This window comes from Branchiostoma belcheri, unplaced genomic scaffold (genome assembly GCF_001625305.1).
Source record: "Branchiostoma belcheri isolate BF01 breed outbred unplaced genomic scaffold, Haploidv18h27 scaffold98, whole genome shotgun sequence".
In the NCBI taxonomy this organism is placed as follows: Eukaryota; Metazoa; Chordata; class Leptocardii; order Amphioxiformes; family Branchiostomatidae; genus Branchiostoma; species Branchiostoma belcheri.
In genome coordinates this window covers 1,174,089-1,188,783 of record NW_017804664.1, presented here as the reverse complement: position 1 = coordinate 1,188,783, position 14,695 = coordinate 1,174,089, and the positions used below count along the sequence as shown (strand labels likewise).

The window sequence follows — 14,695 nt, the reverse complement described above, 5'->3', positions numbered from 1 at the left end:
TTTTCTGATCAAACGTAGATCGCACGCAATAGAAGCTCCGGCTGTCAACACTGCATGGCTCCACGGGGAACCTGCGATCTACGTTTGATCAGAAAATACCCCACCACCACAAAAAAACGACCGATCCGGGAACACCTGAAAAGGATGCTACTATATTTAGTATATATATTTATTTATTTCAAATACAAACAACACATTACACAGACTTACAGGCTGATAAACGTACGTCCACATAGAGGATAACAAGTACATTACAAATATACACAGCTACAACGTTAACATTTAGTATATATTTTGGTTTTCTTTTACACAATCAATATTGCCTCTTATCTTGCTAACTTGTAGATGTCTATCAGACACCATCCTCGAGTTTCTGGCTTGAGTTCTGCTTCTCGTCGCTATATGTATTCTGAAGGCCAGCCTGCGCTTTTGCGGTGAGAACACAACCCCGAACTTGGCTGAGTTTGGCTACACATAGCGGCGAGAAGCAGAACTCCAGCCAGAAGCTCTGTCTCTGATGAAACGTAAACAAGGTAAGAGACAAATTGAATATTGGTTGAAAACCCTACATCCTATTCTCTACCAACCTGATGTAACTATTTTAAAAACATAGTATTTAGTGTGTCGCACATCTTAAACACAAACGCAGATACTCACGCACACACAATCACCCCCCCCCCCACACACACACACACCATTGCAAGTAACGATACCAGTTCAGGTTTGTCAGCATGTAGAGCAAACTAACCTGACCCCGCATTTTGTAACAGATCACAGTTTTCGATGGGTCTTCCTGCAGTAGAGTGTAGTTGAAGAGAGTGTTGATGTGTTTGATGGCGTCTAAAAGAATCCCCATATCATCTTCAGTCATGTCCTTCCTCGACAGGGCGTACAAAGTTGCAGTATACGTCAGACTGTGACAAAGTGTGCATTTCGAAGCCCGCTTCCAGAGCCTTCATCAGTAATGTTGAGCCACATCGAACTATAATAACGAAAGAAAATAGCAGTGTGCTATGGATACTTTGCTAGTGTCATTTTCAAGGCGTCTTAAAAGACCATAATAATCTCAAAGGTACATTATTTTGATCTTTGTCACTAAAAGAATTTATTCATATCCAACTCTTGTCCTGCTGACTTTTTTTTACCCAATATACTAAAACAATTATGTTTCAATCACGTCATAGCCCCTTGATTTTTGTGCCCAAAGTTACTTCCGTATTTGTTATTTATTCATAGTTGGCAAAAAAGGGCTAAACGTTCTTGCCAACACTGATTAAATTGGTCCGACTTACCCAAATTTTCTGCCGACGACGGAATGGACTCTTCTATAGGTCATCTGACACGTATGACCCTCTGCTGCAATCACGTGTTTGTGGGGTCGTGTGGCGCAACGGCAGCGTGCGCGACTCGGAATCAAGAGGTCCCGGGTTCGAGTCCTGACATGCCACCGATCTCGTGCCCTTGGGAAAGGCACTTTACACGACTTTCCCCACTAGACTTAGGTGAAAATGAGTATTGTATTGTCTCTGTGTTGGTGGCGGCATTAATATAAGTTGAAAAAAAAACTTGAGTGTGCCGTCACCACGTCATCACCATGGTAACATGGTAACTGTTGGGTTACATAATGTTGCAATTTTATAGTAGGAGGGATTTAGACTCCTGTCACCATATACATGAATGTGTTTGAGTAAGAAATAACAGAGCAGACCATATGCAAAGGTAAACATTTTACAGTTGCTTTGCAAATGTTACCTTTCTGATTTTGGCTGATGTTTTGTTAATTGCCTTATTGAAATTTTCCCTTTTTTCTTCTTTTGTTCATCATTATTAACAAACCATTGTTAATTTATCCGTAAAGTCCGTTTTCCACTTACTTCCTGTTAAAACCCGGACCAGTTTTTGGGACCTAACCACCTGTGTCTGACCTTTTGTGGTCTGTTGTTACCAACATGCTGTCACTCAAAAGGAAATGCACACACAAAACATGCCGCAAACACTTCGATACAACTTCCTAATGACCGCCAAAAATTCATTTCAAGTTGTTAAATTTCCCACTGTTATCCTTTTGCTACATTTCTGTATAGTTTTGTTTGTTCTTTTTTTTTCCATTTCAAAATGGCCGCTATTTTTTTCATGACAATACCAGCTGTAAACGGTGTCAAATGTCACCGTCAGCAGCCTCTTTTAATACTTGAATGCTTTCTGGGATACACTAAATAGCATGTGAACTTACTGTTCTATAACTTTTAGCCTGTATGGTTGTTTGTTTGTTTGAGCCTTTATTTCAACTCGACCTGTAACTGTGTTACATGCTCTAATCGGCCGCTATTTCGGCCGCTTTTCATAGAGGTCGAGCGTGGAGGAGTGTCAGGGGGTCATAACATAAATACTACTTACTCACAAATAAAAACAAATGTTGGATCCTGACAAACACATAGAAATAGATAATAAGGTTTTGTTTACAAGTTGATATCCATGGGGGTGTCTGGTATGTAAAACTTAAAGTCTGCAAACACCCAGATGCTTTGTTGGGACTATTGGGTCATTCTGGGATTGGACTTTGCGGTGCTAATACTTTGTCAACAACTCTTACATATGAATTCAAAATACGAACTAACGTGCTACAAAGAATTTCGGTAACGGACCAGGTGTTCCTTATATTTTAACAGAGGATTTATCGACAACGATTTATGATAGGAACTAAATGTAGCCAGGTACAACTAACCGCAATTCAAAAACAGTCCGCTAAGACTAAAGGAAAAGACATGCCCGTGAAAAAAAAAATGTCAGCCTTACCTGATTCACATGTTAAAGCAAAGACCACCACTAGCATTAGAGGCAGCGCTACAGACGCATGGACACCCCAACAGTCAGCCATCATGGCTCAAAATACTTACAGTGTATACACGTGAATAAGTTGACCTTTGGTCGACACTATAGCTAGGCCTAATGTCTGTGTGCGTGTTTGTGTGTGTGTGTGTGTGTGCGTGTGTGTGTGTGTTACGTCGTGTACACAGTACAATGACTTTGCAATTTTTGCAATATAATCTCAAAGCAGAACGCCCAGAAGCAAAATTTTTCTTCGTTCTCCATATGTACAAAGTTTGTTGTTATGATGTAGTACTTTTTAAAGATGTACTTGTGTGTATGTATTACTGCCGTGTGCCTGTCAGTAAACCTCGGCACAATATTTGTCGTAGTATTAAATACAGGCTACCTGTTAAAGCACGTAGTGTTGTGTAACAGTGATACCATTGACTCCACAAAATTGTGCAAAGCACTTTTATTGTTGCTAAATGTCTTGGGTATACAAAAAGCAAGGACACTGCTCACACAGAAGTATGTAAGACGAGTACTAAGATTGATCTTAAAGACAATCACCAATGATTAAAAAAAAATCCCAACAGCACAAACAATGATTTTCTCAATACAGTTAGTGAAGTACAGATTCTACAATTGTTTTTATCTTAGCACTGGAAATAAATCACAGGCACGTTGTTTGTTTTCAACGGACACCTAAATGCCTTGTACAGCATGAAAAGGGGTTTTTCAAGACAGTTTGTATGTTGTGAGGTTTAAATTGAATAATATCTTTTACTAATTCTCACATTCATTAGGACATTTATATCATTTAGAGCAAAATGATCATACAATGATAAGTTGTGATAGGTTAATTCAGATATGTCACTTGGAGAGGTTAAAATATTAATTACAACATAGTTTTATTGGTACAATTTTAGTCTTTTTGTGAATCATAGTCACAGTTTAAAAAAATTAATTGCTTGAAGTTGCGTTTTAATAATCTTCTAGAGCCCTAACGAAAGGCAATATCTGAGCTTGCATTCCGGCTATGCCTGCTGTATCTTGCTGGCCTGTCACTTGTTTCAACCACTCGGGCAGCCGTGGTTGCATGTGAGGTCATTGCAGTACAGGCATTGGCTGTGATGGGTGGTCCCGGGGCAGCACAGGCAAGTCTGGAAAATGAAACGTTTTAGTAAGACTTGACAAGTCAATCAATCAATCAATCAATCAATCAATCATAATGGTTTATTGCTAAAACCATGTACATTGCAGCATGCATGCAGAAAGCTTAATTGCGTTCAGAGATGTACATCCTTTTCAAAAACATCAACGACTGCACAGTCTTGGAGCATTTGCAGTAAGAAATTTTAACATGATATTACAACTTTTAGCAAAACGAGATTCAAATTTTGCTCAAAAGTCTCTGGAGTTGGAATCCTATCCTAGCTACGAGCGTGCAGTGTTATAACGTTGCATTCATTATGAATGGGCACATTCTGCACATTCCGACATATACATGCAATACAAAGGAATGTGGTACTGCAACTAAAAATGTTTTGAAAACCTTTCAAATACTAGTCCTGTAACCTTCACTACTATTCGCTAGTGAATAATGTGATCTGTAGTCGAACAGCCATTGATAAAAGTATTAATCTAATCAATATACTTATAATTTTAAATGATGGAGTTGATAAGGTCCACTTTTCACCCATTTGTGTTATTTTTTTAAAACTTTTGACGTTTTTGTAAAACAGCCAACGCGAGGTATACTTACTTTTTGGCGCCACCACAAAATACCAGAATGTAACTGATGGTGTGTTTCCAGCTTCTTTAATTAAACACACTCGTATTGTGTAATATTTTGACACCTCCACTTCCTTAATGGCACTTATATGCAGTCTACTTTTAGTGTGTACGTACTTTGTAAATAAATGAAAAAAAAACGTTTGTTCAGACCTAAATTATGTTACATAATATAGCTTTACACTAGACGGGTGACATTTGCAAAGCGAATGCATTATGTTTACCTTCGCATATGGTCTGCTCTGTTACTTCTTACTCAAACACATTCATATATATGGTGACAGGAGTCTAAATCCATTATGCTGTAAAATTGTAACATGATGTAACCCAACACCAGTTACCATGGTGACAGACGGCTGGTTCAGGTTCAATGACATTTTGTGTTTGAAACGTAAGGAGAAACAGAGCAAAAACAACGTGTTTTCCTTCCGTAAACATATATAAGAATTCGTGAGTATTTTTACCAGGAAAAAGGTGTCTGTGACGTGGCGACGGGGGCAGTCGGCGGTCCCGCTCACAGGGTGTCGGTCACAGAACACCAGGTACTCACACCCGTTCCGGTCGGTCACGGCGTACATCGTTTGGGGGATGGCACCGTTAGAACATCCACCGAACAGGCTCCGCTTGTCATCTAAAAAAATAAGTTATGACGTGCACATTATAGCATCGCCTATATACATGTAGTCAGGGTACATTACTGAAATGACACCAAATGACTTGGACACAAATGTTTGTGTGACATAATCAGAAATTCTAGATGTTTTATTTTTAAACCCAGTGTTATAATGCGTTTAAAGTGTCTGCCAAGATATATAACAGCTGAAATTTACAATTACATCAGGGGCCATTGCCCTTCACTCAACCGCGACGGGGGCCGACATAAACCATAAACATTTAACCCAGTGTTGACACTACACCTTAGAAAAGCCACATGACAAGTCTCATAGGGTCATTCCATAGAGCAAGACTAGAGTGACTCGAAATGTCTAGTTGGCGACGTCTCAGAGAGGAGCCTAATTAATGTAATTAATGGTACAGTATTGTGTGCAGTTTGCAAGAATTCTAGGAATCGTACAGGAATTTTGTTCACAGGAATGGAATGTCCACAAGAATGTCTCCCGGCTGTTCATCTATGCCCACATTCCCGGAAACCCTTGGGAAGACCTGTCTGCCCGAAATGCTCTTCCTTTTGTGACCCAGGGCTCGTTCACTATACACTAAGGGGAGGAGTGCACTGTATCTGCTAAGACTTAACAATGCTTTCTCAAAATCATGATATCATGGCCACGGTGGTCAAATCTGGGCTGCAAAGTCCCCACATTTCATAGAATCCGAACAGTTTTCGATCGTGTTCGATCTGGGCAATTCGAATCGAACCCGCGTTCTATTTCGGGGTCACCCGCGGTCATTTACAATAAAGCGGCAAAACAAGCCCTTCTCTCTGAGTGCCGCGCAACAGATAAAAATCAACACTTTTCTATAGATACAGACAGTTTCCTGGACAGTACATGTCCGCTATAATTTTTGGTGGGTATGTAACATGTAGCGAAACTACTGTCGTATCCTTGGGTGACCTTGAATACTGTAATGATTCTTTACGCTTGTATGAATAACACAATGTACACTTTCGGGCGATATGACACGTCTGCAAACCTCGTTCAAACCTAGAAACATGGAGAGCCAAACATACCCCATTTACGGCTCAAAATGACTGTCACGATTGTCCCGAAAATCGTGCTTTTGGGATTTTTGAAAAATGCCCTCGATTTTGAATTATGGGTAATTGAGTGCGAAAAAAGGCAAAAAAAATCGATTTTTTCACCTCTTTGTCGATAAAAACTATACTTAGAGTCAGAAATTAAAAAATCCCAAAAGCACGATTTTTCATCTTATTCCTAGTCGTCGAAAAATATAAAAATCAGTGATCTTGCGTAATATGTGTAGCCAGGTTTGCTCGGTGATTGGCTAAAATATGGCGTTGCGAAATCGCGACAATTATCGACTTTTTTAACGAAATGCGAAAAAATCATCCATTTAGCGCAAAAAATCACCATTGAATGCATGTAAAGACAATAATTTTATTTTATTTCAACGAAATTTTCCCTTTGATACTAGTTTGTTTATTTTCAAATGTATTGCGGTTAGCCCAAAATTGCGTCTTGTAACCCGATACTTTATCGAACGTCCCCAGCAATGGGAAAGAATACCGTAGTAACAGACCGCCGTGGGCAGTGCCATACAAAAAATAACCCTAACATCAACCACCATCGCCATGGGAATTTATGTTTACATTGCCAGTCTTGTTTGCATTGGAAAATAAAGAGTTTTAACTTTAAACAGCTGACATTGTTGACTTACTTTCTTCCGGGACGACAGCACCTTCTTGCAGAATGACTGCGTCTTCGTCCATTTTGGCTGCATAGAAGACTTTGAAGTCTGGGTTGAAGGTGGCGAGAGGTTCGGGCAGACCCGAGCGGTCTGCTACGCCGGTAATGACCCACTTGTTGTCCTGGACGTCGATGCCGTTTGCGTCGAGGACAGCGTTGTTTTGGTTCTGTAGCAAGAGAACCATTCGTGTTTTACCGGCATTCGTGTTTTACTTTGGCTGACATGCACACTGGCGTCAGTCAACTGCACAAACGCGAACGCATGCATGCAGCCACACACAAGCACACACAACACACACAAGCACACACGGTCACAAACAACAAACTAACACACACTGAAGATGGCCTGCAAGCCCTTTTTCGTAAGGCGTAATCAGGCCGTTTTAGACTTTGTAATTCGTAGGCAGCCTCCGCAAAAACCAACGTAATTCGTAATAAGACATTAGCCGCAAATCGTAAAGTCGTAATCAGCTCTGAGACTTCAACGTAATCCGTAATAGGCGGCGAAAATTTTGCGTAATTCGTAATCACTACCCCCCTTGCAGGCCCTCACTGAAGCGCGCGCGCACACACACACACGCGCAAACACACACACGCAAGTGCATACACACAAACACACATAAAACAACAAGGCATAGATACACACAGACACACACATACCCACATAGACGATAAAACAGACACAGAAACATACATATGGACTTACACATACACAAACATACGGAAACACGCCCCTCCCTACAGACGTTCACACGCACGACCGACCACACGCCCAACCCCACACACGCACCCCTCCCCTCCCATCCACACACAAGATAATAATTTTAGTAGAAGAAGAACACAACAAAGCGACTTTTGTAAGGTCAAAGACATGTAGATATACAGACAATTATACATGGGTATAACGAAAATATTCTACGTACAGAACAATAGGTGGGTCAACTAATACTACTTGTTCTAAGGTCTAAACATTCTTTTATATATTTACCTATTTGTACACAGTAAGGGTTATTGCCTTCTAGGATGAACTTAAATTTATCTATAGCATGAAATGTAACAAATTCTGTTGAGCAGGCGGAGAGAAGGTTGAACAGCTTTGTGCGTTTATCGTTATATAGTGTACAATTCAAAATAAAATGTTGTTCATCTTCAATATCATTGGGACAGAATGGACAAAACCTCTGGTCGCGAGGGATTTTTTTATATCTTCCTAATTCTATATTCAATTTATGGCAAGAAATTCTCATCTTTGTAATCGATCTACGAACTTCAAAATTGTGTATTTCAGAAAGGTAATTTTCTTGTCCGTACCTCGTCTTTAACATCGAATAGACAGAAATAATATTCACCTCAAACTCCTGAATGCCTTCCTCCTGCTGCTGAAGACCCGGTTCCCCTTCTTTAGCCACGGGAAGCAGGAAACAATGGGACTCCTGAGTGATGCAGTACATGGACGTACCGGACGAACCCTAAAGAGGTTATAAAAGGGGGTTTGTCACCACGTTTACACATTCCCAAAGGAAAGCCAAGCTGTACATGTATATATTCCTGAAATATTTCATGAAACAAATGACATTTATTTCCTTGCATAGATTTAGATGTGAACAAGACAAGGGAACAACGCAATGCCATATTTGGTGCCGTATTTGGTTTTTGTTGTAAAAGTCAGGTTTTGCTACCAGAAAAAGAACCTTGACGGCTTGTTAGGCTAGTATCTTATCGTTAAAGATCACCTGCGTACTTTATAGAAGCCATTTTAAGTAATTTTCAACATAAGAAAGTAGCCCCACCCAAAAGAAAGTAAAACCATAATATATGATTGCACAACCTTTTTGTACGAGTGGCCATCTATATTAGGTCGAAATTGCAACCATCCCTCAACAAAGACGGGGCACGCCACAGACTTTCTACAACCTATAAGACACTGTTCAGCGAATCCCGTGTGCCATCAGTATAACGTGGCATCATACAAGTGATAAATCTCTCATTCCTTGTACAAAGTCTGAAGGTTTAAAATTTTATACAGATTTGGGTAAGTCCAGTTTTCTGCATTAGACACTACAGTTAAAACATGCTTCATAAGGTAATATTTTACCGAGTTTGCTCTCACCTTTTTGTCATCGAAGCAGTGCCGAATGTCGACCTCTGCCCGCTCGTTGTGCGCAGGCACGTGAAGAGTCTCACAGTTGTTGGCGTCATCAAAAGCGATTCGTTCGGCAAAGACCACGCCTTTCTCGTTCACTTTGACGACCTCTGCTTCTCCCTAAAAGTAAAGGACAGACTTTAATAAAATAATGTTCTCGAGTCAAATGTAACGAACCCCCAGCTTTACGTCCTATCCGATAGGGTTTCCCTAACCGAAGCTCCGTATGTTGTTGTTTTTTTTTATTCCAACATTTCATGACTAGACATGGTGACGGCAAACTCAAGTTAGGCCACACCAAGTAAATTTTATGGATGACGTCCGCGCGCGCATTGATTTTGGCCTGTTCCTAGAAAAAAAAAAAACAAGAAATTCTGCTTCCTGTAACTATGACCAAAGAGTCACGACAGTGCTGCAAATCGTCAAATTGACGTGAAACCCGTAACACGAAAACAGGACAGGACGACAACTACTGTTCCGCCTGATTTATTGCTGTTTTGATTATGAATAAAAGACTTCTTGCTTGTTACACTGTGTCACCTCATTCAATTTGTGTCCTAACATTTGTCGTCTCTTAGTATATTTCTAATCTAGGCATCTTGTTTTTTAGGGCCTTTCTTGTTTTTTTTTTGGCCCTAGATTTAGGGTCTCCAAAGGACGTCATCCATAAAATTTACTTGGTGTGGCCTTATATCAACTTCATGCCGTCACTATCGCAGAGGACAAATACGGAACAGGACAATACTCATTCATTTTACTTGAGTTGACTGAGGAAAGTCGTGTAAAGTGCCTTTCCCAGGAGCACAAGATCGGTGACATGTCAGGACTCGAACCCTGGACCTATGGGTTCCGATTCGAGCACTCTGCCATTAAGCCACGCGCCCCCGCATACGCCACGCGACCTCCGTATGTTTGCCAGAACCGATTTCGGGTGGGCCTATAGCTATAGCATGTATGTCTCCTAATCTCTCGGGCAAATATCTCGTGATTTGCGACAATATACTATATAAATGCCCGTATTTTGCGTTCTGAATCAGTTGTGTATCCAAGCCACTACCCAATGCAGTACATCTCAGAGCATGCACCTTTACAAAACGTGGACAGTATCGCGGTACTATCATAAATGTTATAAGGTATGAGAGTTTTCTTTTATAGTAAGGCCATGCTGATTTGATTATATGGATGACATACACGTATGAATTTTCGTCTGTTTCCAAACAAAACTTTTTCGACCATACTGTAAATCGTACACAGCAACTGAATATGCTGAAGGTTGAAAAAAAAATATTGGAGAACGATACCAATGCCAAAATCATGATAATTAATCAAGTCCAAAGGAAAAAAAAGAAAATGTTAATTAATAAAAATAAAAAGTCTATTATTCGCCATTGGATCCCAGAGGATGTCATCCATATAATAAAATCAAAATGGCCTAACGTACCTGTAATACTCACCCTAACTGTCTCAACTTGAATTGTTTTTAACATCTATTATCTACTAGACAATACTGCATAACAGGGTAGAAGGCTTATTATTTTTTTTACTATTTATTTTTGTATAATATTTTGATTTGTATTTTGGTTTGATTTTGTATTATATTTTGGTTTGATTTGTTTTGTAATCCATGACCCCACCCTCACCCACGACCTTGTTGAAAAGCGGTCATATGTATGTACCGAACAAGCGTTCGAGTTTAAATAAAGGCTTACTACAGAACTACTACTACTACTTATCTCTATTAATTTTTCAACAACGGAAATCTGCCAAGTTATCCTTTTCATCTTACAGTTTTGTTTCAATAATTCAAGAAGTATGTCTGGCCGACCCAGACCCAGACCCTAAACACTAGTTTAGTTAGACCACATCTAGAATACGCTAGCGCTGCGTGGGATCCGTACTACAAGGAACATATTCACAAGTTAGAATCGGTCCAGAAAAGAGCGGCCAGATTCGTTTCAAATACCTATGACACATATGCTAGCACCACCAAATTGGTCACAGATTTAGGGTGGGACACATTAAAGGACAGACGCACAGCAAGTAGACCCACATTACTACAAAAAGCACGATACTTAAAAACAGCCCTTCCGGTCAAAACTCTGTTGACGCCTATCCCGCGCCAATCGCGACACTTCAACTCCAACTCATACAAGCCACTGACATTTCATAAAGACTGTTACAGATATTCATACTTTCCACAAACTGTCAGAGACTGGAACATTTTTCCTCAAGAAATAACTGATACTGCGGAACCTACGAAGTTCAACTCTGCAGTACTACAACACTTGAGGACGCAGCAATAGCGCATCTCACAGCACCCCTGCACGCTTTACCCCCAATTTAGGGGCGTTGTGCAGTAACCAAACAAGATCAAGACCAACCTTGGCGTTCCCCTCAGGCACAGCGGCCTTATCGGCAGGTACAGCTTCCTTATCGGCGGTCTGAATCGCCTCGCGAAGGGCCTGGAGCAACTCTTCCACCTCCTGTAGGGACTTTGCGGAGGCGGCACCAGCCAGGCACACCACCAGCACAACACAGAAGATCCTCATGGTTCTGTGGGGCGAAACACAACAAAAATTCAAACATGGAAAAGTCACGTTTCTGGCGATTTACTGCGTACTCTGGTCAGATTTAAAGTTTGCATGTTGTTCGCTTTACTGGCGTTTCCAGTAGTGTTCTTTTGACACTATTCTTCCTGGAGGCTGTAATGGTGAATCACCGGCTAGTACGTAGTGTTTTGTCGATCATGCTCCGTAGCATGCTCCTACTCGTGGTAGGTAAAGTAAAGTGCGTGGCTCTACCCAAACACGGGACCTCAATTTAACGTCCTACCAAAGGGTGGACCCTCACATTGTGCGTTAATCGACCTGCCGACAAGTCGGCGAGCTCTAAACGACATTAACGGCAGTAGTACGGCCGATGTTCCGTCGAGCATTTTTTGGATCGCCGGCGATTTTTCGGAGTCGGCCGAAGCTCGCTGACACGCGAAACGTGTTCTTTACTTCAGCGACTAGTCGCCGGTGATTTTTGAGGTCGCGCGGAGCTCGTTTCCAGCTCGCCCGTAGCTCGCCCCTGTGCGGCCGAGAGTCGACCGATATTCGACCGTACATTCCACGAGTCTCGGCCGTTCTTCGTCTTAAAAATCTGACGATGGTCGCTGAATACGGTCATCCCCCGTACGAGCTTCGCGCAATACTCGGGAGACCCGCTTCCGCGCCTCGCCCGCACCGTGCAAAGTTTATCAACCGCTTCGAGGTACCTTCCATCCTGTATCGGACGAAGGTTCTACGAAGATTATAAATACCGCAGGTGATTTTAAGAAATAAGTTACGACCACCTTACCGTTATGTAGAGTTTCCGACCCTTCTCTGCCAAACGTTTGAAGTACTGTGGTGGACGTCGTCTCGCAGTTTGTCTTGAGTCTTGAACTTGGCTTCCTTTTATACCGTCTCTAACCTGTAAGTCGTGCCACTATTATGTACAGAAGGTGCGCCAATGTTTACAAATAACACAATGACTCGAACACTGAAACACGATTTACGTAGAATCTATTGATCAGAAGCTGCCATATTGGGCCAATTTATGATATCAGTAAGTTTTACGTAGTATGGTCAATATTGTCTGAAGGAGGCCATATATCCGGTCAACATGACTTTGACCATAGCCACGGCTGTCACAAAGACCTTGGACCGTACAATATCTGAAATGTGTCGAAGTGACGCACACTGTAACACGTTTACTTGGAATTTTTTTTGAAATTATGTTTCCAAGACAGCATCAACTTCAGCCACAGAATATATTACCGTGGGAGCCAAACTCGTGAGGTCGCGCTCAAAGGAACAAAGAACTAAACCGGTGCCTATAAATTTAGACCACATTAAAATAAGAATCTGTGTGACCATCGGTCGTTCTTTGTCTGCAAATTAAACTTTGCAGACGAAACAGACGAAACGTTGCCTACCTGTCCCTCTTTTTCAGATACTTTCACAGACACTGTTTAAAGAACGCTGACTATTCGTTCGACAACTGAAAATTTTTCAGCATTACACTATGTTCCTCCAGTTCACATTATTACACCGTTAAAATTCCTGTTTCAAAGTCTTTTCACAGCAACAGCTCCTTTTTAACAGTTTGGTACATTATGGAACTCCCTTCCGAACACATGCTTTCCTAATCCATAAGCTTTCAACTAGTGGTCAATTGCTATGGGCAACATAATATTCCTAATATTCTGTCATAAACACTTTTGGTAAAGTTATGTTGTATACCATTATACCTATCTAGACGGTTTTGGCCAATAAAATCACATTAATGACGCCATAATGACGTCATATTAAGTCGTAACGACATGAAAATTGTAGATATGATAACTTTTTACTTCAAGTCAAGTTTATTTATTTCACCAGGGAATACCTCAGATCCATTGATCTGCTTTTCAGGTATCCCTGGGCACACATTACAAAATACACAATGACTTGTACACCATTCTTTAAAACATTGGTGGTCATACAACATACCGTTCGTGAGTTCTGAGGGGGGGGGATCAAATGAGCCCCCCCGCCCCCCTCCCCCGGTCCCACCAAGCCCCAAAAAGCCCGATCTAGGTAGGGTTAAGTTGGGATAATGAGAAACTCAGTGATGAGGTCTTGCTTGCCAATAGTGGATGGATACATGAGAGGTGAAAAGTAGAGTTTTGTTGTCAGCTGTGGTCATTGTTTGAGCTGGTCGACCCCATGTTTTCCTTTCATATATAGGAGGTCACACTGCACAAAAACGTAGATTTACCGGGCCAGTATAGTTGGGTAATGTCTACTTACTTTATTTTTTAATAAACACTTCTGAACTTCAACAACTGAAAGTCAAGTACGATAATACCGGACTTTTAACGGTTGTAAAGGAAATTGTTGCAATTGATCGTTACTTAATACCATTGTAAAGCCAATTACTGTGTACATAGTAAACATTACCTGTCAGTGAGTTTACAACCTTTGGTAAATCCAACTTTTCGTGCAGTGGATCAGACCCTTGTGTGCAGAAGGATTTTTAAGATTGAAATGTGAGAAAGTACTTTTTGGAGGACATGTTTCATCGTATTCAACCATTGGTTTCTAAGGCAAAAGGTAATGGTACTGTCTGCGCCACTACAAGTATTAGCCGGGCCCAAAGATACGCTTAAGCTTACGTCAAGGGTAACTGGATTTGGAAATGTACTTTGTAGCCAAGATAGATCCCATAGTACAAGAGGTGTGTCAATATTTACAGGCAAAACAATGGCTCACGTACTTCACAATAACCCTTGGCATCGTGTCGGAGTGCTCTTTCCAAAGTCACACACACAGAAACACGTTTACCAAGAATTGTTTTGACAGGGTTGTGCCTTAGCATACACAGAGCAGTCACGAAGGCACACAAACCGCCAACGTGTTGAAGTGTTCTCAAGTCATGCATCATCGCAATCACGATTACTGGGAATAATTTTGCAATAGGACATTTGACGTAACCCACAGCAAGAAAAATCATGTTGGCCTCACAATGACAAGCCGTCGTGACAAAATGGTCT

At 41.1% G+C, this 14,695-nt stretch overlaps 1 protein-coding gene and 1 pseudogene across 1 annotated transcript; both read right to left on the bottom strand.

The window, feature by feature from the left end:
- LOC109461977 overlaps nt 1-2,878 on the bottom strand; it is a 3,751-nt pseudogene extending 873 nt beyond the window's left edge.
- A 390-nt stretch (nt 2,879-3,268) lies between these two features.
- Nucleotides 3,269-12,599, bottom strand: LOC109462044. The gene is made up of 7 exons (XM_019758541.1): nt 12,478-12,599; nt 11,517-11,688; nt 9,103-9,255; nt 8,342-8,461; nt 6,964-7,159; nt 5,070-5,236; nt 3,269-3,974 (listed from the first exon to the last, which is right to left on the bottom strand). The coding sequence occupies exons 2-7, from the start codon at nt 11,682-11,684 to the stop codon at nt 3,885-3,887; spliced, it is 894 nt and encodes a 297-aa protein (XP_019614100.1). The 5' UTR covers nt 11,685-11,688; nt 12,478-12,599; the 3' UTR covers nt 3,269-3,884.
- Nucleotides 12,600-14,695: the final 2,096 nt, after the last annotated feature.